Source organism: Pongo pygmaeus, chromosome 10, assembly GCF_028885625.2.
Source record: "Pongo pygmaeus isolate AG05252 chromosome 10, NHGRI_mPonPyg2-v2.0_pri, whole genome shotgun sequence".
In the NCBI taxonomy this organism is placed as follows: Eukaryota; Metazoa; Chordata; class Mammalia; order Primates; family Hominidae; genus Pongo; species Pongo pygmaeus.
In genome coordinates, this window is record NC_072383.2 from 51112881 (window position 1) to 51140848 (window position 27968).

General features: G+C 44.0%; 1 protein-coding gene across 50 annotated transcripts; it reads left to right on the top strand.

The window, feature by feature from the left end:
- Positions 1-105: 105 nt before the first annotated feature.
- Positions 106-27907, top strand: PCBP2 (poly(rC) binding protein 2). 50 transcript variants are annotated; one of them, XM_054445627.2, is made up of 15 exons: positions 150-489; positions 2834-2977; positions 3455-3478; positions 3569-3601; positions 4016-4132; positions 7357-7488; positions 9080-9208; positions 10556-10630; positions 12842-12934; positions 14017-14058; positions 15297-15369; positions 15885-15923; positions 16859-16914; positions 19713-19882; positions 27467-27907. In XM_054445627.2, exons 2-15 carry the CDS (start codon positions 2909-2911, stop codon positions 27501-27503), a joined length of 1089 nt encoding a protein of 362 aa, XP_054301602.1. In that variant the 5' UTR covers positions 150-489; positions 2834-2908; the 3' UTR covers positions 27504-27907. The 50 variants fall into 50 exon arrangements, with proteins under 50 accessions (XP_054301608.1, XP_054301602.1, XP_054301603.1 ...); XM_054445628.2 differs by having other exon boundaries at positions 154-489; positions 16862-16914; XM_054445623.2 differs by having other exon boundaries at positions 158-489; positions 9080-9207; positions 10543-10630.
- The last annotated feature ends 61 nt before the right edge of the window (positions 27908-27968 follow it).

Below are 27968 nucleotides of genomic sequence, written 5' to 3' on the forward strand. Positions count from 1 at the left end.
CCTCTCTATCGCAATTCCTCGCTTGCTAGCAGCCGTTGTCTCGCTGGTGCCTACGCTGTCAAAAGGAGCCGCTCTAGGCTTTTGGGAGGCCGTCTGCATTGCGTGGGGAAGGCTTGGACGACGCAATCGCCTCGCCGGCCCCCGGGGCGGTTAGCGCTTCCGGGGTCGAAGGGTGCGCGGGGTTGAAAGCAGGCCGCTCCGCCCCGTCCCCCTCCCAGACCAGCAGAGGCAGCAGCCGGAGCAGCCGCAGCCTGCGCCCTCTCCCGCCCGCCCGCCCTCCGCCCGCCCGCCCGCCCTCCGCCGCCCTCCACCCGCCCCGGGGTCTCTTTCCCCCTTCCTCCTCCTCCTCCTCCACCCCCCCCTTCCTCCTCCGCCCGCCCGCGGGGCCCCCCTCGCCTTCCCGCCCGCCCCTATTGTTCCGCCCCCGGCCTCCCGCCCTTCCCCTTCCCGCCCGCTCCCCTTTTCCCCTCAGTCGCCTCGCGCCTGCAGGTAAGCCTAAAAATTTCCCCTGCGCCCCCGGCTATGGCTACAATTTTCACTTCTGTCTTCTTTTTTAGCTGGCTCGGGTCCTAGTCACGAGCCGCGGTCTCGCGTAGTCCCGCGTGAGCGCCTTCCACCTCACTGTGCCTGGCCGGTCATTCACGCGAGGCCCTGGCTCTGGCGCGGCCTAGTAGGCCTCGCGCAAGGCCTATTCCCCCCTCCCCCCGCCTTTTCCCGGTGGCGGCTGCGCAGGAGTCAGGGAGGGCGCGCGCGCGGTAGGGGGGGCGGCGGTGGATTTGTTGGTTGTGGGGGGTTGGGGGAGGCGATGGCCGGCTTGCTGGCCGGGCGAGTGAGCGCGGCTCCCCGCGGGGGTCAGGCGCTGGCGCAGCCACACGAGGAGGCGCTACTAGTCCGGCTCCTCCCCCTGTATCGCAGCGCCCCCCCCCGACCGAACCGTTTATTTTTTCCCCCTCTTCTTTCTAGTCGAAGGAAGGGGGGGCTTTTTTTCTTAAGTGGAAAATGCTTGGATGACCGAGGGGAGAGGGGGCTGCGGAGTTAAAGAAAGGGTAGACGGGCTCCCAGTTGCCGAGTTAATCAGGACGTTTCTCGGGGTAACGATTTTTTAAATTACAAAATGCCTGCCGATGTAAGCCCAGACCGAGCTATTTATGGAAGGGGTATTGGACAGCAGTATTAGCAGCTGGATTGCTGGAATGGGGTACATTTATCTTGACCTAGTCAGGAGGGAAATTCGACAGATTTCTTGGATTACTTGGTTTGGAGTTAGAAATGCATCTTTGTACTTTACCTCAAGAAATGGCTTCAAATAGGTTTCCTTTTTTTTTTTTTTTTTTTTGCCTTTTCGAAGTTGCGTTATTGTGATATTTGTAAAGGGCTTCCTATTACATCTGCAAGGGGGTAAGGAATTAAACTGCCAGATTTTTATCACATCTTATTAAAAAAAGAAAGTCATTCTTACAGACCTAACGCGTCTTCCCCCACCAAGCACTATTTTTCCATGAGTGAAAAGTGTTGAATTCTGGGATTTTGCCAGCAATTAATTGTATTCTGAAAATGGGGAAATGTGCTTTGGGGATGCACTTATATAATCACTTAACATTCTTGGAGTAGCCAGAGGACAGTTTGCCATATACAGAATGGTGTGACAGCCACTTAAGCACCTAAGATATTTAGGGTATGGGCTTTGTGTTAGAGGAAAGTTAACACAGTGGCTGGTTTTGTGAAGGAGGAAATCTAGCTGTGGGAGGAGAGAGGACATGTTGAGTTTTAAAAGGATGGATACTTAAAATGTCACTGGGGACATTCTACAACTTGGGAGAGGTCCTTTCTAAAGCTGTCACGATTAGGTGCTAAAGGAGGTATTGAAGGCAAAGGCATATCCAAAAAATTTTTCTTTCTACACATAACTAGTTATTCTAAAGCAGAAATGTTAGGAACAATGTTAGAAATTGTTTCATAGGTGGGAAAAGGGCCATCCTGTATAGGAAAGGTGCATTTGCTGCTGTTCTTAAAAACAAAAAATTTTAGCAATGCCAGTTTTATTTTGATTGTTTTCTTTGGAAGGAAATTTAAGATTTAATAGACTTGAAATAAAAACTGGATGGTAAACACAAAAGCAAGGAAAACATCTCAAATTTGAGTAACAAGTTGGGTTGGAAGGAGGAATAGGAGAAAAGGACTCAAGTGTACTTAATGTATTGAGTCATTTTCTAAAGGGGAATATGGAACCCCAGCCTGCGTGGAAGGCATCTCAGATAATGCCTTTTCAGTGAGGGTGTTGATCTAAATCTTTTAGAAATCATTTGGTGTTAGCCATCAACGGTTGAAATTTGTAATGTGGGATACGTCTCAATTTCCTTATCTAGAAATTGCTACTACAAAGAAAATTTACATGTGTTCTCTCTAGTTTTCAACTTAAACTGCTCCCCAGCAGGGAAACAAAAGGTCATTTGCCCTCACTGTAGTTGGAGATTTGCTCTCATGATTTCCAGGTGTTTCTGAATTCTTTTGAAGCTTTTTCTGCTGAAGGACAAGTGGTGCACGTTCAGCAGTTCCCTTAGAACCATTGCCAATTGAAGGAACCTTGTTCATCCTGAGAGTCAGCGGAAACCCTGTCATTAATGAGAGGAACTGGAAAGTTGCCTTCTGTGTTCTGTAACAGAACCTGAACTGTGTATTTTGTCATGCAGTTGTGCTTGGTGTGTATATAAGTCTGACATACTGTCATTTAAGGAAAAGTGTAAAGTAGAAAATATTGATAAGGTGAAAATAACTTGGAAAATAATAACCTTGTTGTTTTCCTCCTCTGATTTTGGTCATGTTTGCATTTTAGTTTTTGGCTTTCACCCCCCACCAGTGACCAAAGACTTGACCACTCAAAGTCCAGCTCCCCAGAACACTGCTCGACATGGACACCGGTGTGATTGAAGGTGGATTAAATGTCACTCTCACCATCCGGCTACTTATGCATGGAAAGGTATGCTCCAGCTTGGGAAATTGGGTCATAGTAACTGCCAGGGGAGGGGCCAGGAAGAGCAGACATGCATCTTGGAGCTCATCAGATTAGCACTGTGGGGTATCTGGCTTTAGCACGTTTCCCTAATGGAGTAGAAGTGAGTGTAGTGGGAAAATGGACAGACTTGACTAGGAAGCTCCACTGAGCAGGAAAGGCTTAATTAGAGGCTGGAGCCAAAAACTCTCCATACCTGGATGGTAAGGTTTTTCTCATGGAGATTGCTTATAGCAAGTCCACTCCCCCCAATAAATCTTCAAATCTTTCCAATCTTTTGGGGTAATAATTAGCATAGATAGCAGTCTGTTGGCTGGACAGTTAAAATTCCTTTTCATAATGAGTACTTCATTAGAACATGTAGAAAAAGGAAAAATAAAATATATTTTTAAAAAGGAATACTTCTGAGTTTCCTCTTACTGACGTTAGCTTTCTCCATTGCAGGAAGTTGGCAGTATCATCGGAAAGGTAAGACAATTTCACTTCAACTTCAATTACCATTTAGTCATTCTGGATTGAAGTAGCAGTTGGAGCTCATGCTTGACTTTTCCTTTACAGAAAGGAGAATCAGTTAAGAAGATGCGCGAGGAGGTAAGTTATGAAAGACTTTGAGATTGTTAACTTTGGGAAGTAAAAAACCTTTAAAACAAGTGAAAATTCTTTTTCAGAAATTAGGGAGGAAGGTCTCAATAAGGGAAATACGTATTTTTTTTTCGGCTTGGTTATTTGTAATGACAATCTGGGGAGTGTATTTTTTCTTCCCCCTTTTTGGGAAGTGTGGTTTTGACAAGTCATAGAATTCATTCAAGACTTAAGGCAGTTGCTGTAGGCTGTATTTGAGGATAGACATGGAGCAGGAGTGTTTGGAATGATGCTGACTTTGCTTTGCATCAGGATCATGTACATTGGCAGCTCCTTGTCTCTCTTACAAGGGACTGTAGATCCTGTACATACGCAGATCTTCTTTGTCTGTTTAACTTCTTTTGGATCTTATTTCCTATCTAGAGTGGTGCACGTATCAACATCTCAGAAGGGAATTGTCCTGAGAGAATTATCACTTTGGCTGGACCCACTAATGCCATCTTCAAAGCCTTTGCTATGATCATTGACAAACTGGAAGAGGTTTGTTGTCTCCCACTCCCTCGTTCTTCATTTTTAAGTGCTTCCAGAGAGCTTGTTGATTTTCTAAGAGCTTTTTAAATTCAAGGACAAACTGGACCGTGAGACTCGCTGTAAATGGGTCCTTAGCTTCCTGTAGCCTCCCACAAAATTCAACCATTTGTAGTTTAAAAAAGAGTCACTTGAGGCTGGGTGCGGTGGCTCGTGACTGTAACCCCAGCACTTTTGGGAGGCTGAGGCGGGCAGATAAACGAGGTCAGGAGTTCGAGACCAACATAGTGAAACCTCGTCTCTACTAAAAATACAAAAATTAGCTGGGCATGGTGGTGTGCGCCTGTAATCCCAGCTACTCAGGAGGCTGAGATAGGAGAAACACTTGAACCCAGGAGGTGGAGGTTGTGGTGAGACGAGATCACACCACTGCACTCCAGCCTGGGCAACAGAGTGAGACTCCGTCTCCAAAAAAAAAAAAAAAAAAAAGTCACTTGAATCATCAAAAGTTTTGCCAAGGACTTAATATAAATAATTTGCGTGAAAAGCATCTGTTGAAAGTATGCCATTGCTTTGATAAAAGGCTTGAGTATATACCAAACTAAAACGGTTTACCTGATGTTATAAACACATAATCTTCCAATCCTGATGCTTTTAGATTAAAAAGTCAATCTGCTAACATTGTGTCAAAATTATACTTGTTGGGGAGAGACCTAGATTATCAGAAGGAAAATACACCAGAGGTTTTATCAAGAGGAAGTTTTTCCCCCACCAACCTTCAGAGGCTGAACTATTGTCCTGGGTTTTGTATTCAGTCCCTCCCTCTCCCCCTTCTGCAGTAATGCATCTAATTGTGCAATTGATACCACAGGCAGAGGAGTGCTGCTTTATTGGTGGTTGGTACTTAATGGTGCATGAAATCTTATCCTTGCCAAGATTAGAAATGTTATCTTTTGACTCCCAGGATTCTGGAAGTCCAGAACTCATGGCTTAAAAAACACGCTTTATTCTTTTATTTAACAAGAGTTAACTTGAACTAGTTCTTTTTTATACATCATAGTATTTAATTTTTTTTTGTTTTGAGGCAGGGTTGTGTGCTCTGTCAGCCAGGCTAGAGTGCAGTGGTATACCCGTAGCTCTCTGCATCCTCCCAGGCTCAAGTGATCCTTCTGCCTTAGCTTCCTGAGTAGCTGGGGCTACAGGTGCATGCCACCCTGCCTGGATAATTTTTTAAAAACCTTTTCTTGTTCCGAGGCTGGTCTCAAACTCCTGGCCTCAAGTGGTCCTCCCGTCTCACCTCCCAAAGTGTTGGGATTACAGGCGTGAGCCACCATAGCCAACCTGAACTTTTTTTTTGTTTTTATTTTTTGAGACAGGGTCTTGCTCTGTTACCTAGGCTGAAGTACAGTTGTGTTACCATGGCTCACTGCAGCCTCATCTTCCCACCTAAGCCTACCCAGTAGGTGGGATGACAGGCATGAACCACCACCATGTCTGGCTAGTTTTCATGGGTTTTGTAGAGACTGAGTCTTCTGTGTTGCCCAGGCTCGTCTTGAACTCCTGGGCTCAAGCAATCCTCCTGTCTCCGCCTCCCAAATTGCTGGGATTACAGGCACAAGCCACCATGCCTGGCCTTTATTTTATTAAAAAAAAAATTTTTTTTTTGAAAGAAAGCTAGAGTACAAACTGTTTATTCCTTAACCAAGGATTAAATGTGTCCTTGTCTTTAGGGGTCTTAACTGCTTAAGCAGTTTCCAGGTCTCTAGTTATTAGCCTAGAGATTAGGCTAATAAGTGATATTTAAACCACTTAATCTTCAGAAGGCTAAATTTAACTACATTAAAAGCATGACTTTGGATGCAGCATGTGTTTATGGGAAAGACTATAGGCTTTGAACCAATACAGTCTAATCTATAGGTTTGTTTTTTTTGTTTGTTTTGAGATGGAGTTTCCTCCTTGTTGCCCAGGCTGGAGTGCAGTGGTGGGTTCCCAGCTCACCGCAACCTCTGACTCCCGGGTTCAAGCGATTCTCCTGCCTCGGCCTCCCGAGTAGCTGGGATTATAGGCGCCCACCACCATGCCCGGCTAATTTTTGTATTTTTAGTAGAGACGGGGCTTCACCATATTGGCCAGGCTGGTCTCGGACTCCTGACCTCAGGTGATCACCTGCCTTGGCCTCCCAAAGTGCTGGGAATACAGGCCTGAGCCACCGTGCCCCGCCTGTTTTTAGTTTTCTAACAGGGTAGAATTGATGTAAATAGGGTTGCATTGTTTTATATCTTTTGTTTTTGTTTTTGTTTTGTTTTGAGATGGAGTCTCATTCTGTTCCCCAGGCTGGAGTGCAGTGGTACAATCTCAGCTCACAGCAACCTTTTCCTCCCGGATTCAAGCGATTCTCCTGCCTCAGTCTCCCAAGTAGCGTGGACTACAGGCGCATGCCACCACACCCAGCTAGTTTTTGTGTTTTTGTAGAGATGGGGTTTCACCGTGTTGGCCAGGCTGGTCTTGAACTGCTGACCTCAGGTGATCCACCTGCCTCGGCCTCCCAAAGTACTGGGATTACAGGCGTGAGCCACTGTGCCCGGTCTGTTTTATATTTTTTCTTAATATTTGATTTGATTTAATTTTTTTTTTTGAGATAGTCTCACTCTGTTGCCTAGGCTGGAGTGCAGTGGCACGATCTTGGCTCACTGCAACTTTGCCTCCTGGGTTTAAGCAATTCTCCTGCATCAGCATCCTGAGTAGCTGGGATTACAGGTGCCAGCCACCATGCTCGGCTAGTTTTTGTATTTTTAGTAGAGACAGGGTCTTAACTGTGTTGACCAGGCTGGTCTTGAACTCCCTGACCTGAAATGATCCACCTGCTTCAGCTTCCCAAAGTGCTGGGATTACAAGCTTGAGCTACCGTGCCTGGCAGTATTTGATTTAATTTTGACATCACCTTTTTTCCCCATTGCCTGGCCAAGTGTAACTGCAAAACAGATTATCGCTTTTATCCCTACCAAGTACATTCTTTCAGGATGAAGGAAAATATGTTTATGGCTAATTTTGAGGAATTTTTCATGAGCTTTTATCTTTACATGAAAAATAGTTTGAGAGGGGCATGGTATTTGAACCTTTTGTCTATGGTGGGTCATGACCTCACATATCCTAATAAGATCAAGGGTAAGTGGTTCTTTAATGGCAGTTACTGGTTTCCAGGGATCTGCTTATCCTGGTGTTCTTTCTTTCTGTAGGACATAAGCAGCTCTATGACCAATAGCACAGCTGCCAGTAGACCCCCGGTCACCCTGAGGCTGGTGGTCCCTGCTAGTCAGTGTGGCTCTCTCATTGGAAAAGGTGGATGCAAGATCAAGGAAATACGAGAGGTTAGTGACTTTTGTCCTCCTTTTAGAAATGTTAACTGTTTGTTCCAAGATGGCTCTTTGTGTGGCTAGGAAAAGTTAGCAATGAGATGAAGATTTTTATTAAAGTAGTTCTAGAGGATTACAATGTGATTGTACTGAAAATAAAACTATCATGCAATAGTATTATTTTGCATAATTCATAAATTTTAATAAATCAACATGAGAATGTTAATCAGAATTTTCAACTATTACATATAACAAGTTTCTATTTTTTTGGGCAACTTTTCCATGAGGCTACATAGTTCTTTTTCATGTCTCAAGGGATGAGTTTGCTATAGTAGCAACGGTTTTTCTATTTTTTAATTTTTAACTTTTTTTTTTTTTTTGACACAGTCTCACTCTGTCTCTCCAGGCTGGAGTGCAGTGGCGCAGTCATGGCTCACTGCAGCAAAACATCGACCTTCCCAGCCTCAGGCGATCCTCTCCTCTCAGCCTCCTGAGGAGCCGGAACTGCAGGCTCCCACCACCACACCCAAATTTTTGTATTTTTTTGTAAAAATGGTGTTTTGCCATGTGGCCCAGGCTGGTTTCGAACTCCTGAGCTCAAGCAATCCAGCCACCTCAGTCTCCCAGTGTTGATATTACAGGCATGAGCCAGCACACTTGCTTGCCTGCAACGTCATTTTTCTTGACCAGACTTATTAACAACAAGGAGAAAAATAGAAAATGTATTGGGAAATAGATGTAATTCTACTTTTTTTTTTTTTTTTTTTTTTGAGACAGGGTCTCACTCTCAGGCTGAAGTGCAGGGCATAATCATGATCATGGCTTACTGCAGCCTCGACTGCTGGGCTCATGTAGCCCTCCCGCCTCAAGCCTCCTGAGTACCTGGTACCATAGGCACGCTCCACAATGCCCGGCTAATTTTTCTTTTTGTTTTTGTTGTTGTTGTTGTAGAGATGAGTCTCACTGTTTTGCTCAGGCATTCGACTACATTGGTCTCCCAAAGTGCTCGGATTACAGGTGTGAGCCACTGTGCCTGGCCCCTACTTCCTGTTTAGCTATGGAAGTTACATTGAATTATGGAAGATTTTAATTGTATTTAGATGTTACTGAATTTGGTGTTGGAATGAAACTTGAGTGGCTGCTTGAGTTTTTGGGGGCGTATCGTACATGGCACGACAAGAGATCTTAATTTTGTTAATTGCTATATTCGAAGCGCTTCTCATGGTACCTGGCACATAGAATGGCCTTGATGTAAATATTTTTTCAGTAAGATAATGAAAGGTGGGTGATACTTGGGCTTTTGCTTCGCCCAGAGAGCTATCATTAGTTGAAAGGCAACTATTTAGAAGGACCTTTTGCTTGAGAGTAGGTTAAATTTAGGCTGTTATTCACGCTTATTCTTGTCTTTCAGTGGCTAATTTATTTTTAACTCTAATTCACTAAACAGTCCTATCTGGAATAAGGGAAGAGTGGGACAAAGAACAAAAAGGGAAGATTGGAAATGGATAAATATCTACTAGAATTTTAGGCTCTGAAATTGCTGCTGGAGGAATTGGAAGAGCATGAGCTGTTTTTCTCTGATTTTGAATTTCTTTTTACTCCAAAGAGTACAGGGGCTCAGGTCCAGGTGGCAGGGGATATGCTACCCAACTCAACTGAGCGGGCCATCACTATTGCTGGCATTCCGCAATCCATCATTGAGTGTGTCAAACAGATCTGCGTGGTCATGTTGGAGGTAAGCCCTCAGGCTCATGCTGAGAATGTGGGGAGGGCCATTCTGGGGACAGAGGGACTGATCTATATTTAGTAAGACTAGAATTAAGTGAAGCCGTTAAGGCTTCCAGTGGGGGTGGGGGTAAAAGGTTCCCTGAGTTCATATTTTCCTTCCCCTAGCTTTGACTTTTCTTAGGTCTGTGAGCAAAAATAGAAACTGCTAAGCAGCAGTGATCTTTTGGTTCACAGCAGTTGTAGCAGAGTCGGGGAGAAGATGCACTGCATGGACTGAGGAGGCCAGAGATTTATTTGGGTTCCTAAGTAGCTGAGTGAAATTACTTTTTGAATTACTGTATTTTGGTTACATGGAAATTTGACATGTTCTTTAACAACTTGTCACTTTGTAGGAGGGTATTCAAAGTGTTACGTAGAGTAGAAAAATGTATGTATGATGATGTTTCCGAATGACTTACAAGGTCCTGATTATATACTATTACTCTATTAAAAGAATAGCAAAATTCAGGAAAATTAAGCCTTTTCAGATTTGTGATATGGAGTTGGTTTCATTGGTGAGAAATGAAACGAATTTTTTCGTGTGTGTGTGTGTGAGAGACGGGTTCACTCTGTCACCCCGACTGGAGTGCAGTGGTGTGGTATCGGCTCACTGCAACCTCTGCCTATCAGGCTTAAGCGATCCTCTCACCTATCTCCCCAGTAGCTTGGTCTACAGGCATGCGCCACCACACCTGGCTAATTTTTTTTATTTTTTGTAGAGACGGGATTTTGCCATGTTGCCCAGGCTGGTCTTGAACCTGAGCTCAAGCCATCCACCCGCCTCGGCCTTCCAAAGTACTGGTATTACCAGCATGAGCCGATGCACCTAACCCGGAAACTGGAATTTTCAAGTAGAGATTAGAAAAACCTTGATTGAGCCTTTGAACTATTTATAGATAGTGTCTGTATTATTCTAGACATAATACTTGAGTACTTTATTTCCAGTTTTGACTTTGTTTCCTATTCAGGCCAAAAAAATGTGAGATACTAAAAATTATCAACAAAAATATGTTTAACAGTTTTTCATGTTCATTAAATTTATCTAAAATTTTGGAAATAGTGCCAAAGATTATTACATGGACATCTCCCTTGATGAGAATCAGTTTGAATTGTGTAGTCCTTGGACTTAACTGCATTAAAGGCAAATAACTTTTAGTAGATAATTTGAGATTAGATCTAGTCAGAGACAATTTGGTAGGTAACGGGATGGAAATAGTTTTTAATTTAACTGACCTGTGTGAGCTAAAGCCACACAGCTGAAGCAGCTTTGAAACCTTATCTCTTTTTGTTTTTTTCCCCTCTGACTCTCTCCCAGTCCCCCCCGAAGGGCGTGACCATCCCGTACCGGCCCAAGCCGTCCAGCTCTCCGGTCATCTTTGCAGGTGGTCAGGTAAGAAAATTCTTATTTGTGGGCTAGAATGAACAGAGATTATATTTGAAATGACAACTTTGCCAGCATCACACCAAGCCACTCTGCATGCTTGCTGAAACCTATACTCTGGCCATAGTTTGACCTGCTTTTAGTTTTATTTTTTGTACTGGAGAAAGCTGAATGCCTTAATTTTTAGCAGGCAATGGAAGTTTTGTAGGCACTCGGAAGAGGTAACTTACTTGGTTACTTAAGGCGGGTTGGGTTAGAATATAAGAGTTGAATTGCCTTACTGTTTCTACTTCTCTCCCTGTCCCCACCCCATCCATGTTTTATGTGTGTGGGGTGATATTTAGAGGTCTAAATAAAAGGTAGCAAAGAATTGGACCTCTGAAGGAGATTCTGGATGGTGGTCTCAAAATTTGGGGGTCCTGAATTTGAGTGTCCTACAAACTTCCCCTTCCCTCCACCTCACCTCCCCTACTCCTACCCCTTCACTCCCAAACTCCAGTGTGTTGTCCCCTAGGCTCTTAACCTCATAAACACTGGTTTGAACCCACATGGCATAACTGAAATCAGCTGGGGTAAGAGTTCAGTGTGCAAAAATAGAAGGGGGGGTGAGCATGTTGGGCTGTGGTGCGGTGACCTTTGGTGTTAGAGTAAGAACACCAAAGCACCACCGTGGCCTCTCTGCTCCTTCCTCGTCAACCTAAACTCTTGATCTTTGGCACATGGACTATTCTGAAGTTAGATTATTATGACAGAAGCATTGATGAGGACCATGGTAGTCCTATGCTCTGATTGTATTTGAGGAGTAGGTAGATCAGGTTTTAAAATACAGTTGGCCCTTTGTGGGTTCCACCTTCAACCTACCTCAGATCAAAAGTATTCAGGGAAAAAAATGGGTGGCTGCATCTGTACTGAACATGTACAGGCTTTGTCTTGTCATTAAAAATAGAGTATAACAAGTATTTACATAGTATTTACATTGTATTAGGTATCATAAGTAACCTAGAGATGATTGAAGTATGTGGGAGGATATGCTTAGGTTATATGCAAGTACTATACCATTTTATGTAAAAGACTTAAATATCCATGGATATTTGTTTCTATGGGGGGATCCTAGCACTAGTACCCCACCGATAACGTAGGGACACCTAGGGACAACTGTATTGGGATTCAGGTTGAAATAGTGACTGATTTTGGTAGCTGCCTAAGCAAGTGCATTGCTCAAAACACCTTTTCCCACTTGGGGCTGGTCTGTTACAAGCATATTTAGTTAACTAGTTCCATCTTATTTGCGTTTGATCTGGGAGCCATTTAGAGGGCAAGCATAAACTTGGGAGTCCATCTCTTTCACATTGTGTTGAATTGGCATAAAAATGAACAAGGTCTTAGAGATTTAGTTCGTCGTGTAGTTATGAGAGGTTTCACAGGAAGGTCAGTTATGTCACAGTGTTAACCTTGAGTCAGTTTATTACCTTGCTTTTAGAAAAGTACAAACTGGTTTGGTCAAAGGGCTCTCAGTCTAGTTAGTCAGAGTTGGGCAGGATAAGCAAAGGCCCAGAGTCAGCGTAGCCAGAAGGGGTTAGCCTTAGGAGTTTTTCTTTCCCAGGAACTCCAGGTTCCTGCTCTTCTGGATTCTCCCACTCACCCTTTGGAATATAGAGAGTCCCATACTGGGTGGCAGCAATCCTCTGTACTTAAAATTCTTCCTTCACTTCTTTTTTTTTCCACTCCCCATCACACCTCCCCCTTCATACCTCTTTGCTTCCCTACCCGTCCTCCCTCCCTCCCTCCCTCCCTCCCCTTTATTTAGTTGATGACCACCGTCTAAAAACTTGCAGCTTCTTCTATGAGTGGCCCTGTCATGGATCGTTCCCACAGGCCTTTTTAAATATACAATGTCCACAGATGGACCTGTGTCTTTTGTTCCTTTGTGGCAAAGTGGGCTCTGTAGGGGTTCAACTTAATCCCACACTGACCAGGAGCTGGCATCAGCTCTGTTGCCCCACCCCTTCATTCTTACTGAAAATAGCCCAATTGTGCAGTGTGAAATCTGCCACTAGGTAACTTTTTTTTTTTAATTCACTGATTACAGCTCGTTTCAAATTGTGTCTGAGCTCCTTTTTAAAGGAAAAAAATAAACAACTTTTTTTGTGTGAATTTCATGCTGGTGACAAGGTGCCGGATTGACAGCCCTGGAGACTGAAATCCTCTATTTATCCACAGGACAGGTACAGCACAGGCAGCGACAGTGCGAGCTTTCCCCACACCACCCCGTCCATGTGCCTCAACCCTGACCTGGAGGGACCACCTCTAGAGGTGAGAGGGGATGTTCAGTCTCCAAGGCTCACTCAATCCTTCCGCCTCAGCCGAGACTGCCAACACACGGGGGGCCAGTGGCGCTGGTGATTTTTGGTGCTGTGGACACCACCTGTCCACGGGGACCTGGACTGACCCCCCCAACCTCATTTCACCCAGGCCGCGTAGCCCACCAGATGGTAACACCAACTTTTTTTTTTTTTTTTTTTAATTTTTTTTTGTTCAACCCCTCTTCCCCTCTCCCACTCCTCCCACCCCATTTTCACCTTCCTTCCACCCCCACCTGGGTGTACTTTTCGGGGTACTGGCCGCTGTGATGTGAGAAACTTCACATCCTGTTAACCAGCCACTCCTTCCTTCCCCTCCCTCCCTGTTCCCTTTTCCTTTCCTCCTTTTCCCTACCCCATTGCCCTGAAGACCCAGCTCCCTTTTTGGGAGGTTATGTTGTGGGGGGAGGAGGGCATAGTGGGAGCTGCAAGTGCCTATGGAGGGGAGGTGGGAGAAGACAGGAATTAGAACACAGTGTCTTTTGTTTACCTGTGATCAGCTCCCTAGTGTTAGGGACTCAGCTAGCATCCAGTGTTGCTTAAAGTCTTTAGGCAGACAGAAAAATAAGTTGGAGAAAGGGAAGTGTTTTAAAACATGCCATGTAGGTTTATGCAGATAGAGATCTTCCACATCACCACAATTGGTAGAAGGGTTGGGGTGGTGAGGGAAGAGATCATTATTCCTCCTAGGCTATCTTGTATACAGGGAGGAAGAGTGGGGCTTGGTCAGTCGAGGCATTGCTAATCTCACTTCCCACATTTTCATTAAGAAACAGTTATGTATATTTTGCCTTTGATTGCAGGGAACTTGGCTACCTTTATAGGATTCCCCGGAACAAAGTCATATTTAGGGTTCAAAGAGGGCCAATTTGGGTCTGACCGTATTTGTGAGATTCCATCTACTGCCTCAATTTCTGGCCTCCCCCATTCTCTAGTTCAACTCTGGCTTCCTGGCTAGTTGAAATGTCTTTTTCCCCCCACTGGGTGGCTGTCCGTGATTGGTTTTTAATAGGAACTGTTTTCCTCCTTTTGTAGGCCTATACCATTCAAGGACAGTATGCCATTCCACAGCCAGATGTAAGTTTTGTTTTCACTTCTTGTTTTGAAAAGCTCCCTCTCCCATCCAAAATTGTCTCACTCCTTTCTCCCAAGTAGCCAGAAGTGAGTTGGGTCTTCAGCATTTGCAGTATTAAGTTGTTTTCTTCACAAGGTCAATCCCATATTTCAGCCCTTTAATCAGGGTAATGCCTTGTTTGCCTTTTAACATTTAACCCCTGAAAGGAGAAGCACATTAGCTTCTCCTTTCCCCCTGTGTTTCAGATTACCCTGTTTCTAAAAGGGAAAGGTTCCATGGTATACTGTAATTTGTTATCTCGGCACAGTTTAAATGGACATTGGGACTGTGCTTCCTTGCATGCAGTTCTCTTTTCCATGAGGGTAATGGGAGGTTGGGTTTGCCCTTGGGAACTCCTCAATCTGAGATGACAATTTGAAGTATTTGGAGGGATGGGGAACGGGCTTATTTACACAGAGAGAGACAGGAACCTGAACATTTCAGAATTCAACTCAAATCTTTCTTGCTGCTAAAACCTCCTATTTAAAAGTGCTGGTATTCAGACTTCAAGGGCATTTTTTTCTGCACTATTCTTTTATCCTTACTAACCTTTTCAGGTGCTGAGCATTATTAGGCTTGGGAAGTTGAGTTTCTGTCTTGGTTAGTGGTAGGCCCCAGGAGAGAGGGAAGTAGACGTGAAGAAGGATTATTTTATGACAGTCAGGATAGTTTATATAGATGAATAAAAATAGCTGTAGTAGTCAGTGGTGGCAGTGATGGGACTAAACCCAGTATGGTTTCTTCACCTCTCTCCTCCTTGCAGTCTCCCTGCCCCCCTCATCTCCTTCCCTCTCCCCAATACTGATGAAACCCTGCATGGTGTGTTTTCCCTAGCACCACTGCACAGTTTGTTTACCTAGCCTGTCTGTGCTTGTCCCTGCGGCAACTGTTGCAATGGCTGCAAACTACCTTCATTAAGTAGCCCCCAAGGGAATGGTCATTGGGCAAGTGCTGTTGCTTTTCTATTCCCACACCCAAAAGGCATTCATTCTCTTCTAGGCACCCTTTCTATTTCTAACCCTTACCCTTCATATTCTGCCAATCCCCAGGATTGTGATGCAAGCCCCATCCCTACCCTCTGTTGTAGTTTGAGTAGTAGAGTCAATTTTGGGGATCAGGACCTGCATTTTCAAATTTGAATGTGCTTGAGCCCTGGCTCTGTTAAATCTTCTAATGCCAACCTCCTGTTTCCTCCTTGCAGTTGACCAAGCTGCACCAGTTGGCAATGCAACAGTCTCATTTTCCCATGACGCATGGCAACACCGGATTCAGTGGTATGGATACCTCAGTGTTTATTTCTGTAAGGTGTAGTGCAAGAGAGAGAGGCCAGTCCCAAGGTCTCAGCTTGACATCTGTTTAAAACAAACTTCGTTATCCAGCATCCTGCTGGTTTAAACTTGCCTGTCTACTATGGCTAAGCCCAAGGAGGTAATGTGTTTGTTAACGTGGTTTTCATTTGGGGTCAGTTATTCTAAAAGAAAAAAAAAGCCCTGGAAGGTTTGGGGGTGAGGTTTGGGGATGCTTGTCAGGCAAAGGGTAGGCTGATATTTCTTTGAGCCCATCCTGACTGCTGCCCCCTTAATCTGATCAGCACCCCCTTTCTCTCCACCAGCAATTCACAGGCTTGGGTAGAGACCATCCATTTGTGCCAAATTGTGTAGTGTTTTTTTTTGTTTTTGTTTTTGTTTTTATTTTGTTTCTGTTTTTGGGGCTTTTCTGTATAAGGAATAACTTGTCCGATAGGGTTAGGATGAGACCACCAAACTCATTTTCACTTGTATCTTAACAGGCATTGAATCCAGCTCTCCAGAGGTGAAAGGCTATTGGGGTAATGATTAAAAAAAAAAAATCTGTAGTATTCTACTGTTATATTAATAAACTGGTGGGAGTCTTGTTTCACTGCCCATGAACCATACCAGCAACATGCACATGGCAGAGAGGAGCTGAGAGAGCAAAGGGGTGGGCCTGGTGCCCCCGAGGGTCCCTTGATGGATCTGGCCAACCCCCTTCTAAAAATGATGAGACAGCAGCCATAGCTGAGATCAGGATTAAGCTTGAGTGTTAGCCAGCTGGCCTGGTTCAGTCCAGGTGTTGTTAAAGATGGGTATGGGTATTTGCTGATGGGATTTTTTTTTCTTTCTTTTTCTTTGGAAAACAAAATGAAAGCCAGAACAAAATTATTGAACAAAAGACAGGGACTAAATCTGGAGAAATGAAGTCCCCTCACCTGACTGCCATTTCATTCTATCTGACCTTCCAGTCTAGGTTAGGAGGATAGGGGGTGGAGGGCATTAATCTGATACAGGTATATTTAAAGCAACTCTGCATGTGTGCCAAAAGTCCATGGTACCCATTAACAGGCATAATATTGGCACTGGTGCTAGTGAGCATCAGGTGAGATACAATTTGGAACACAACAGCAGGAAAGGGGTAGAAGTACAGAAGGACTTGTTTAGACATTGGTCCTCTTTGAGGATACCACACTCCCTTGCCCTTGCTTCCATCCCCCATCCCTAATAGGCTGGGCTTTGCAGGAAATGGCATGAAATCAGCTCTTCTGAGTGTACAGAAGAACCTTTCGAGCATTATTTCTACACCCTTCTCCCCCCCTCTTTCCTCTTTGGAGGCTTCCAAGTTAGTGATGAATCCCAACAGCCAATGATGCTGGGTTTCCAGTTTATTTCCTTCTGTTAGTTTAATGTGCAAGTCAGTGGGGTTTTGAATGCTGTGCATTGAATTTGCTTGCTCTCTTCTGTCTTTTAGCAGGTTTGGATGCATCTGCTCAGACTACTTCTCATGAACTCACCATTCCAAACGATGTAAGTGTAGTTAGGTTGCATGGGATGAAAATAAGAAAATTGACTTTAAAGAAATAGATGTCGTTTCAGCAATGTCCTGCTACTTTTTTTTTTTTTTTTTTTTTTAAACAGACCAGGCTGTAGCACAGTGGTGCGATCTTGGCTCACCGCAACCTCCGCCTCCCGAGTTCAACCAATTCTCCTGCCTCAGCCTCCCGAGTAGCTGGGATTACAGGCATGTGCCACCATGCCTGGCTAATTTTGTATTTTTAGTAGAGATGGGGTTTCTCCATGTTGGTCAGGCTGGTCTCGAACTCCCGAGCTCAGGTGATCCACCCACCTTGGCCTCCCAAAGTGCTGGGATTACAGGTGTGAGCCACTGCACTTGGCCTACATGTCCTGCTACTTTTAAGCCCTAGGGAAAGAAACTGGGAATTTTATTATTTTATCTTTATGTTTGTTTTTTTTTTTCATACCCCAGGAGTGGAAAATGGGAATTTTTAGACACAAAAATAAGTTGATTATAATATGCAGAATTGTGATGACAAATATGATAAGAGAAAATAGATTTATTGTGTGAGGTATGACGAGACAGCAGTAACTTTTTGTTGAAAATAGAAATTTGTGGCTGGGCATGGTGGCTCATGCCTGTAATCCCAGCACTTTGGGAGGCGGAGGCGGGCAGATCACCTGAGCTCGGAAGTTCGAGACCAGCCTGACTACCATGGAGGAACCCATCTCTACTAAAAATACAAAAAAAGCAAAAAGCCTGGCATGGTGGCACATCTCTGTAATCCCAGCTATTTGGGAGGCTAAGGTAGGAGAATCACTTGAAACCTGGGAGGCGGAGGTTGTGGTGAGCCGAGATCGCGCTATTGCACTCCAGCCTGGGCAACAAGAGCGAAACTCCATCTCAAAAAATGAAAGAAATTCCTGTACATTTGCTGCGTTTTTTTTTTTTTTTTTTTTTTTTTTTTGAGACGGCGTCTTGCTCTGTTTCCCAGGCTTGGCTCACTGCAACCTCCGCCTCCTGGGTTCAAGTGATTGTCCTGCCCCAGCCTCCCGAGTAGATGGGACTGCAGGCGTGTGCCACCACATCCAGCTGATTTTTGTATTTTTTTTTTTTATTACAGTTGGGGTTTTTCCGTGTTGGTCAGGCTGGTCTTGAACTCGTGACCTTAGGTGATCCCTCCCTTCAACCTCCCAAAGCATTGGGATTACAGGTGTGAGCCACTGTGTCCAGCCTGCCTTTGTTTTTTTTTATAGAAGCTAAAGCCTTATCCTTAGAAAATGTAGTGGTTTTCAGCCGGGTGCAGTGGCTCATGCCTATAATCCCAGCACTTTTGGGAGGCTGAGGCAAGTGGGTCATGAGGTCAGACCACCAGCCTGACCAACGTGGTGAAACCGTGTCTACTAAAAATACAAAAATTAGCCAGGCGTGATGGCGCGCACCTGTAATCCCATTACTCAGAAGGCTGAGGCAGGAGAATCGCCTGAACCTGGGAGGCGGAGGTTGCAGTGAGCCAAGATAATGCCACTGCACTCCAGCCTGGGCAACAGACCAAGACTCCGTCTCTCAAAAATAAAAAAAAAAAGTGTAGTGGCTTTCTTTGTTTTGACAAAGGGTTTCCCTCTGTTGTCCAGGCTGGAGCAGAGAGACATGATCGTGGCTCACTGCAGCCTTGAACTTCCAGGCTTAAGAGATCCTCCCATCTCAGCCTCCTGAGTAGCTGGGACCACAGGTGCACGCCACTATCCCTGGCTAACTTTTTTTGTATTTTTTTGTAAAGACAGAGTTTCTCCATGAAACTCCTGAACACAAGTGATTGGCCTGCCTCAGCCTACAGGCATGAGCCATTGTCCCCCACCACAGTGTAGTGGTTCATGAACATCAGATCTGTGCTGTCCAAGGTCATATTTTTTACAGTATTAGTGCAAATGTTGACCAGTTTTTTTTTTTTTTTTTTTTTCCCCACCTTTTCCCAAGGCAAAAAGACCTTAGGAATTGGCCAGAATTCTTGGTATAGGAAGGTGGTAATCATGGCAGGATGACTTTAAGCATCTTTGCTGCAAGAAACAGAATGTATTTCTACCTTTATCTATTTCTAGCTGTCTAAATTTATTCTTGTTTTGGCTCTGCTTTGTCTTTGGAATTAATACTCTGAGGACAGAAATAAGGAAGAGCTAATACTTGGACCTAAGAGTATTATGTCTCTTGGACCTAAGAGACAGTTCTGAGTTGGCTCAGAACTGGCTGTCACTCACCATGGGTGGTCAGACTGAAAAATGGGTCAAGAGTTGAGTTTTTTGATCAAAAGTGTATGAGTCAAGTTGGGCATGGCGGTATACACCGGTAATCCCAGGTTACAGGGAGGACAGAGATACAGAGGCTGAGGTTCGAAAATGGCTTAAACCAAGGAGTTTGAGACTATCCTGAGCAACATAGTGAGACCCTATCTCTCTCTTTTTTTTTTTTTAAAGGGCCAGGCACGGTGGCTTACACCTGTAATCCCAGCACTTTGGGAGGCCAGGGTGGGCGGATCACAAGGTCAAGAGATTGAGACCATCCTGGCCAACATGGTGAAACCCCCTCTCTACTAAAAATACAAAAATTGGCTGGGCATGGTGACATATGCCTGTAGTCCTGCTGAGGCAGGTGAATTGCTCAAATCCAGGAGGCTGAGGTTGCAGTGAGCCAAGATCAGGCCACTGCACTCCAGCCTGGCCACAGTCATAGGAGCTAGATGTGGGGGGTGGGATTCTTGGACCTAGCCATGCAACTCTAATTTGGTGTGCCTTGTTTTTCTTTCGCCCTTAAGTTGATTGGCTGCATAATCGGGCGTCAAGGCGCCAAAATCAATGAGATCCGTCAGATGTCTGGGGCGCAGATCAAAATTGCGAACCCAGTGGAAGGATCTACTGATAGGCAGGTTACCATCACTGGATCTGCTGCCAGCATTAGCCTGGCTCAATATCTAATCAATGTCAGGTAAGATTGACCTACCTTTTGTCTTATTTATGCCAACACAGTAATGTGTGTGTTGGGGAGAGCTGCAGTATATTATTAAATATGGGATTACATGGGCGATGGGTAAAGATGGCCAAAATGTTTTTTTTTTTTTGCTAGCCCTACTTTCTTTGAGTGTAGCAGAAAAAGTAAACTGCAATAAGTTTGCAAGGGATTGGGGAGGGGGGAGCACAGATTGCCCGCATTTAACTTGATGGTTTGGGAAGAGGGAAGAGTGGCCCTTGTCTTCAATAAGAGTCCTCTGGCTAGAGCACTCACAAAATCAAATGTGGGTCTTTCTTGTTCTACATAGCATGTAGACTACTATTTCTTTGACTGATTTGATTTGGAGTCCAAAGCACCCTTAATTGTAATAAGGACAATGGAGTAATAGGACAGCAAGGCAGTTTCTGGGAGGCAGCAATTACCATTTATTCTGGAAACACTCATTTTTCTCACACTGCACATGTGTTTTATTCAGAGCTTGTGGGAATGTGGGAAGCACAGGTATTGGAATGTTTCGGGAGTGTGAAGTGTGTTTTCTATCTCACTCCCCCAATCTCATCCCTTAATGACTTCCTGAGGGTTTTATTTCCCTTATCCGTAGCTAGGTAATGTTACTACTCAATTTTAGGACACTGTTCACAGTCAAATGGGATCCTACAGTCATTTATATTACTTGCTTTCTCAACTCATGGGCTGAAGTCACACCCTTAATTGCTTACTAATATTTGAAAGCATTGTTAGCCCTGAGGCCCTTAGGTCTCTTTTAATAGGGGGTGTTGTCTAGTTATCATTTACCTTTCTTATAAGTGTTTGGTCTCTTTGTCATAAAAGTTTTACATGAGTTCCTGAATCTAGTACAGGGGAAAGGAATTCCTAAGTATGTGGTCTGTATTGTGCTTGTACTGACCTTGTATATATGCCATGGTTATTTACTGCTGGCTAAGAACATACCATTTCTACAGTAGCAGTCTGACTTTTGCCTTAAGACTCTTCATATCTTGAGGTGCTGCTACTCTTTGTGTAGAAAAGTTTTCCCATTCCTAGATTTGTTTTCTTGTTCACCCACCAAGCACACTAGGTCCTTAATGTTGAGAATGAAATGGTAGTAGTAAACTTGCACCAAGGTTGTTTGCAAAGAGGTCTTTTTCTTTTTTAGAGATAGGGTTTCATGTTGGTCAGGCTTGTCTCCAACTCCTGACCTTAAGTGATATGCCTCCCAAAGTGCTGGGATTACAAGAATTGTTTTTGTTTCTTTTTTTTTTTTTTTGAGACGGAGTCTTGCTGTCTGTCACCAGGCTGGAGTGCAGTGGCTCTATCTCGGCTCACTGCAGCCTCTGCCTCCTGGGTTCAAGTGATTCTCCTGCCTCAGCCTCCCAAGTAGGTGGGACTACAGGCACGCGCCACCACATCCAGCTAATTTTTGTATTTGTATCCCATGTTGGCCAGGATGGTCTCGATCTTTTGACTTTGTCATCCACCCGCCTCGGCCTCCCAGAGTGCTGGGATTACAGGCGTGAGCCACTGTGCCTGGCTTGTTTTTCTTATTTGTAATTAGGATTTTGGAGGGCAAGAATTTTTCAGTTTTCAGTGGCAAGAATCATGTTTCTGAAAGCTGGAATTTGTTTTGTTCTTTCGGTAGGCTTGCCCTTCATGTAATTTAAATTGTGACTGTTTAAACGTGACCTGCTTTCCTTGCCCCTGCAATAGGTCAGTGGCTACATTGTAAGGAAGCAGAATTCTCTTGGTAGAGTGGCTCTTTTCAGGATCATTGTTACTGAATAGCAATTCAGCATCATCGTAGCCATGGATTAGGGTCAGAACTTTTCAAAGCTTCATCTAACACCAAAGCAAAGACTATGCATGCACAAAGCTTATTCTTTCTCAGCTTGGTGCAGTTTAAATGCAGAAGTCAAAGGGTTTTTTTTTTTTTTCCTTTTTCATTTTTTTTAAGTCAAGAAGGATTTTACTGGATTCTGAGCATTTTCTCCTGTCTCGGATTTTTCATGGTGGCAGTCTGGGTCCTTTTATATAGTTAGTTGACTTCTGTATCCCTCTCCTTTATGGATTGCAGCTGTTCTTGGACATAGGTAAATAAAATGAGGTTTTAAGAGGAGCCTTTCTGCTCTTGAAGACTTAGCGTTGTGGGCTCCATTGTCCAGGCACACTTCCCAAATATATGTAGTTCTGGTTTAGACACATACAGGCATTTGGGAGACATGTACCCTTACTGTTCTGTGGAGCTTATTTTGGGAGTAGAAGCAGCAGCATTTTCGCTTTTTAAGTATGAATTTTTAGGTGATACTTGAGTTTCTCTTTTCCACTTCTGAAAGGTCCACATTAGAAGTATGATCAGTCAAAAACAACTTTTTATACCACCTCCCACCAGAAAAGCTTCCCTAGTTCTTATCTACACTTCTGTTCTCAGCATTTTTCTTTGAAAACGCTACATTCTTTGAAATTTGAAATTAGTCAGTGACCTACTTTGGACTCTTGTCTCTTTCCACCCTAATATTGATTTATTTGCTGTGGAGATGTAAGCAGACTTTAATACACAGCTGGAAGGATTTTTAAAAATTCTGCTTTATAAATATTCAGTTTCACAAGTAATTGTGGGATAATAGATTTTCTGTTAGAATAGGAAATCGACATTTGATTAGAGGAGGAAACATTTCTTCCTTGTTGGGTGATTGATGAGTATCTTTTTCTACCTGAAATCATTCCTTCAACATCTGGGTTGGGTCAGTGTGTCAGATACATGAAGTATGTGCCCTATGATTTCTTTTCTCTGTCAGCTTTTTCTTCACCGTAGCAGTTTTTAAGTAGCTCTGGAATGGAAATATACATATTTAGAGGGTGGGACACAGGCTAAAAGAAAGTTTGTCACAAGTTGACACTAGGTCTTCCTAATTGTCAACCAGAGGCACTTACTGATATAACTGAAGCAGTTTTTGTCCTGTACTTACTCCCTTTTGTGGTCTTCCCTTCCACCCACCCTTTTTTTTTGTTCCTTTTTTCCTCTGTTACAGTTTAGAAAACGCTAAACCCTCCTCCCAGGCAGCCTCCGTCACGATCCCTGATCACCTCAGCATCAACCTCTCTCAACCCTCCACCCCTTCTTCTTCTTCCTCCTCCACCACCACCCCCTCGCTCGCCACAGCGGGGACCTCCGACGCACCCTCCAGCCTCCCCAACCCTCTTCCGACCGCCCCTTGTGTCTCCAGTCTGCTTGGCATGAAACCCATCCCTCTCCTGGCTCTAAATGTTGTGTCTGCTGCTAAGGGTACCGGGGCTTCAGCTACCACCACCACCACCTCTGCCGTGCCATGTGTAACTAACAAACTGAAAGGCGAGAAACAGAGATTCTCTCCCTACTGATTGCATATCTTGAGGCACCTCCCCCAGTATTATTTGGTTCATTTTGTTTTCCTTTGTTAACATTGGTGAGAATGAAACTATTGTGAGCTTGTTACGGTTTCCTTTTTACTACTTTGGGGGATAACTGGGTGGGGGTGGGGGAGTGGTAACCCTTGTTTAGGTTTAGGCCATTTCAGCTGAGTGCCTGTTTCAGGGTCTGACTTGAATTCTTTATCTAGAGCCACAGTTTTCTCTTCTTTCTTGTTACTTTTCTTTGTAGCTTTATTCTGCCTTGCAATATAACAATGTGTTAGGCTCTGTGTTAATGAATAAAAGCTGCTTCCTTAACCTTTTTTTTTTTTTTTTTTAAAGAATTATTTAATGGTTAAGCTATCAGCAGGCCTTCTTGGCCATATTTGTGTTTCTAGCTGTAATAAAGTTGGCGCAGTAAGAACCTTAGTACACTGTGTGCTGTGAAGGGTAAAGGGTTGGGGGCTTGTGACTTGTGGCTATTCAGCTAGGAAGCCTGTATAACTGACATGGGCTTTTTGAATCCCGAGTGAATTTTATAGTCCTTTGTCAATATTCCCACAAAGAGATACGAGCCTGTAGCAGTTAAGATCCTGAGGGTCCTCCGTAATTGGCAACAAGCTTCACTAGTGAGGAAGTTTATCTGACTTCTCAGATGGCCTTACCTTGCCAGCAGCAGCTAACAAGGTGTTAATCCCAGGATTCCTCTGGTGAATGGTTACCGTGAGGATCTCTTCCAAGTCATACATTCAAAGAACGTACTTGTTTACCCAGAATGAAGGGGAGGGGCAAAGTGGGATAAGTCTAATAAAATTAGGCAGCTTCTGTCTGCATTTCTCTGAATTACCATTATGCCTCTTTCTGTGACATTAGGTATATCTCAGCCAACCTGTGACATTATCCACAACTTGACACGATGCCATCCACTCGTCCTAAACCAACTCTGTCAACCAAGTTTCTTTACCCTTTTTTCTATTCCTTGCCGTATCCTTTCTGCTCCCCACCAACACTATCACGAGTAGGAAGTGATATGCTTAGATTTGGAAGGAACCTTAAGGATCAACTAATATGTAACACATTGATCCCCTCATTTTACAGATTAAAAAATGGAGGCCCTAAGATAATTTAAATTCATAGGCTATGAGTGACTAGCCAGGACTAACAACTTAAGCTTTACTTTTACTCAATCGTACTAACCTCCCTGAAATCTTGTTCATTTGCTTGTGTTAAGATGGGCACAGGCCTCTCATGAAACAGTAGAAATGTTCTTAGTATGGTGGCATAAGGCCTCTGATCGCCTTCCATTCAACCACAGTACACATTGCCACAGTGCTGAAAGTGTAATACTCTTCCCAGGGCGTTAGAGAACTCAGTGTAGAGATACTTCCCCTGATGACCTTTTCCCAGCATCACCATTGGCTGACAAAAAGAAAGAGAAAAAAAAAAAGCTGTTGTCTCATTCCTAATATATTGGGATAATATATCTCAATATGTTATCTCATTCTCTGATGTTATTTTGGCCCTTCCATCCCATATTGGGCCTGTGAAGAAGTGTTACACGTCCCAAGTATGCATAAAGGATTAGATGGCCAAACCTGTCCAGTTAGGAGTTTTATTTAGTTGCTCCTTTATCATGTGGTCCAGCTCTCTCCCTTGGTAAGCTCTCTCCTTCTGTAGTTAGGACTTAATCATGCTGATACCGTCTCCCCCCAGGGACCTGGTTTTAGCTAGTTCTTGATTGGAATGCCTCTTAACCTAATGGCTCTTCCCCAAGGAAGGATTCCACATGTTTAAGGGGCTAGCTACCATCACTACCTCCAAAGGGCCTCAGTTTTAAATTTTTTTTAAACCCTAGAGCTCCCCCATGTGGTCTTTTATCCTAGAGTACCTGACTCAGTATTTCATAGCATCCGCTTCTCCCTGCCTCACCTCCCCTACCCCAGCAAGTCCCCATTCGGGCTTGATAAACATTCAGAACATTTCTTTCAGAGCTCTGGTGGGGCCAGAGTGCTACCACCAATTTTTATGAACTTAAATTTTCAGGTCCTAGATCTAATGGTATCTAGCAGTTCCTTTCTTAGACCTTCAGTTCTTACTGAACCCTTTAATTCAGGGCTGTTGTTTACCTTAGATCATTGTGTTTTGAAATTGGCACGAATCTACCCCCCTTTTAAGAACTAAATATTTGCTGCCGGGCGCGGTGGCTCACACCTGTAATCCCAGCACTTTGGGAGGCCGAGGCGGGCGGATCACGAGGTCAGGAGATGAAGACCATCCTGGCTAACACAGTGAAACCCCGACTCTACTAAAAACACAAAAAAATCACCCAGGCGTGGTGGCGGGCGCCTGTAGTCCCAGATACTCGGGAGGCTGAGGCAGGAGAATGGCGTGAACCCGGGAGGTGGAGCTTGCAGTGAGCCGAGACCGCGCCACTGCACTCCAGCCTGGGTGACAGAGCGAGACTCCATTTCAAAAAAAAAAACAAAAACAAAAAACTAAATATTCCCTTAATACTGAGATGGAGAAACCGCCATTTCTGACTAAAAGTAAATAGTTTGTAGTCGAAGGACTTTCCAGTTTTTTGGCCCTTTTCCACCCAGCTTTTGGCTTTGCATTGTTGTGGAAGGGATACAGATGGTGAATTACCAGTCATGTTCTCATGACCACATATCACAAATATTTTACGCCAATCAATTTAAAATCTTACGAAATAACTTCATGAACTGAAATGAAGTCTTATACATTTGGTTCTATTCAAAATGAGAGCAAAGTCTTGCTGCCTGCCTACCAGTGAAGCATACTGAGTACTTAAATACTTTTCCCTGAAAGCCCTAAATTGGATTCCAGGACCTCAAATGACCATCTCTTTGAAACAGAAAGGCATTGTAGCCAGGTATGTTTAGATGGAGGATATGGCTTGACAAGATCTAGGAGCTTGTAGAGTGAGCTACAGAGTTGAAACAAATTATTTTGTCTGCTACTTTTAAGTCCTGAAAACTTTAAAATACTTTTTAAGGCCGGGTGTGGTGGCTCATGCCTAATCCTAGCACTTTGGGAGGCCAAGACAAATGGATCACCTAAGGTCAGAAGTTTGAGACCAGCCTGGCCAATATGGTGAAACTCCGTCTCTACTGAAAATACAAAAATTAGCTGGGCATGGTGACAGCTGCCTGTAATAGCAGCTACTCAGGAGGCTGAGGCAGGAGAATCGCTAGAACACGGGAGGCGGGAGTTGCAGTGAGTTGAGATTGAGCTGTTGCACTCCAGCCTGGGTGAAACTCAGTCTCAAAAAAAAAAAAGCAATAAGGCCGGGCGTGGTGGCTCACGCCTGTCGCCTGTAATCCCCGCACTTGGGGAGGCCAAGGCAGGCGGATCACCTGAGGTCAGGAGTTTGAGACCTGCCTGGGCAACCTGTTGAAACCCCATCTCTACTAATACAAAAATTAGCCAGGAGTGGTGGTGGCTGCCAGTAATCCCAGCTATCAGGTGGAGGCTGAGGCAGGAGAATTGCTTGAGCCAGGGAGGTGGAAGTTGCAGTGAGGCAAGATCACGTCACTGCACTCTAGCCTGGGTGACAGAGCTAGACTCTGTCTCAATAAATAAATTTGAGTATAATTCTTGACCCATAGTTAACTCTTTTTAACATTTCTTTACTTTAAAACGGTGTTACCTCATAATACCCTACACATTGATAGAACTCCAGGGCTTTAAAGTAAAGGCCTTGAGTTGTCTCAGCATTAAACCCTTGAGACTACTCTCAGATGACTGTTTCTTTCCTAAACTGGTATTCTGTCAGCAGTTTGGGAGGAGCCAAAGTGAGCTCAGCAATAAAGAAACATTGCTTCTGTGTATTGTGAACAATCTTTAGAGGGGCCTGTTTCCAGAAAGTACGCTCCTTGGTTAGCCCACCATGGAGGTGGAACTAAAAGAGAACATAGTTTGAGAGACATTTGATAACCAAGGGCTGTTTCCCACTTGGTTCTGAGTTAATAGACTTCACATGCTTGGATTGCAAGGATTAAAGGATCATGGTACTGGTAAATTTAAGAAACCTTAAAATATCTCCCTTGATACTCCAGCACTGATTATTTACTCTTCACATTTCATGAACCAGGTAGAGATGAGGTGCAGCTGAGCACTGGGGAAACTAACTGAGTTCTTGTTTCTGTGTTACAGGCTTTCCTCGGAGACGGGTGGCATGGGGAGCAGCTAGAACAATGCAGATTCATCCATAATCCCTTTCTGCTGTTCACCACCACCCATGATCCATCTGTGTAGTTTCTGAACAGTCAGCGATTCCAGGTTTTAAATAGTTTGTAAATTTTCAGTTTCTACACACTTTATCATCCACTCGTGATTTTTTAATTAAAGCGTTTTAATTCCTTTCTCTGTTCAGCTGTTGATGCTGAGATCCATATTTAGTTTTATAAGCTTCTCCCTGTTTTTTTTTTTTTGTTGTTGTTTTTTGTTTTGTTTTTTTTTTGGCTCATGAATTTTTCTGTTTGTCATGGAAATGTAAGAGTGGAATATTAATACATTTCAGTTTAGTTCTGTAATGTCAGGAATTTTTCAAAAAAATTAAAAGATGGACTGGAGCTTTTTCTTTGTGAATAGAAACTGGATGCCACAGTGATTCATGTGGGTTTTATTCCTCTTGTCTTGCTGTTATTTTTGTACC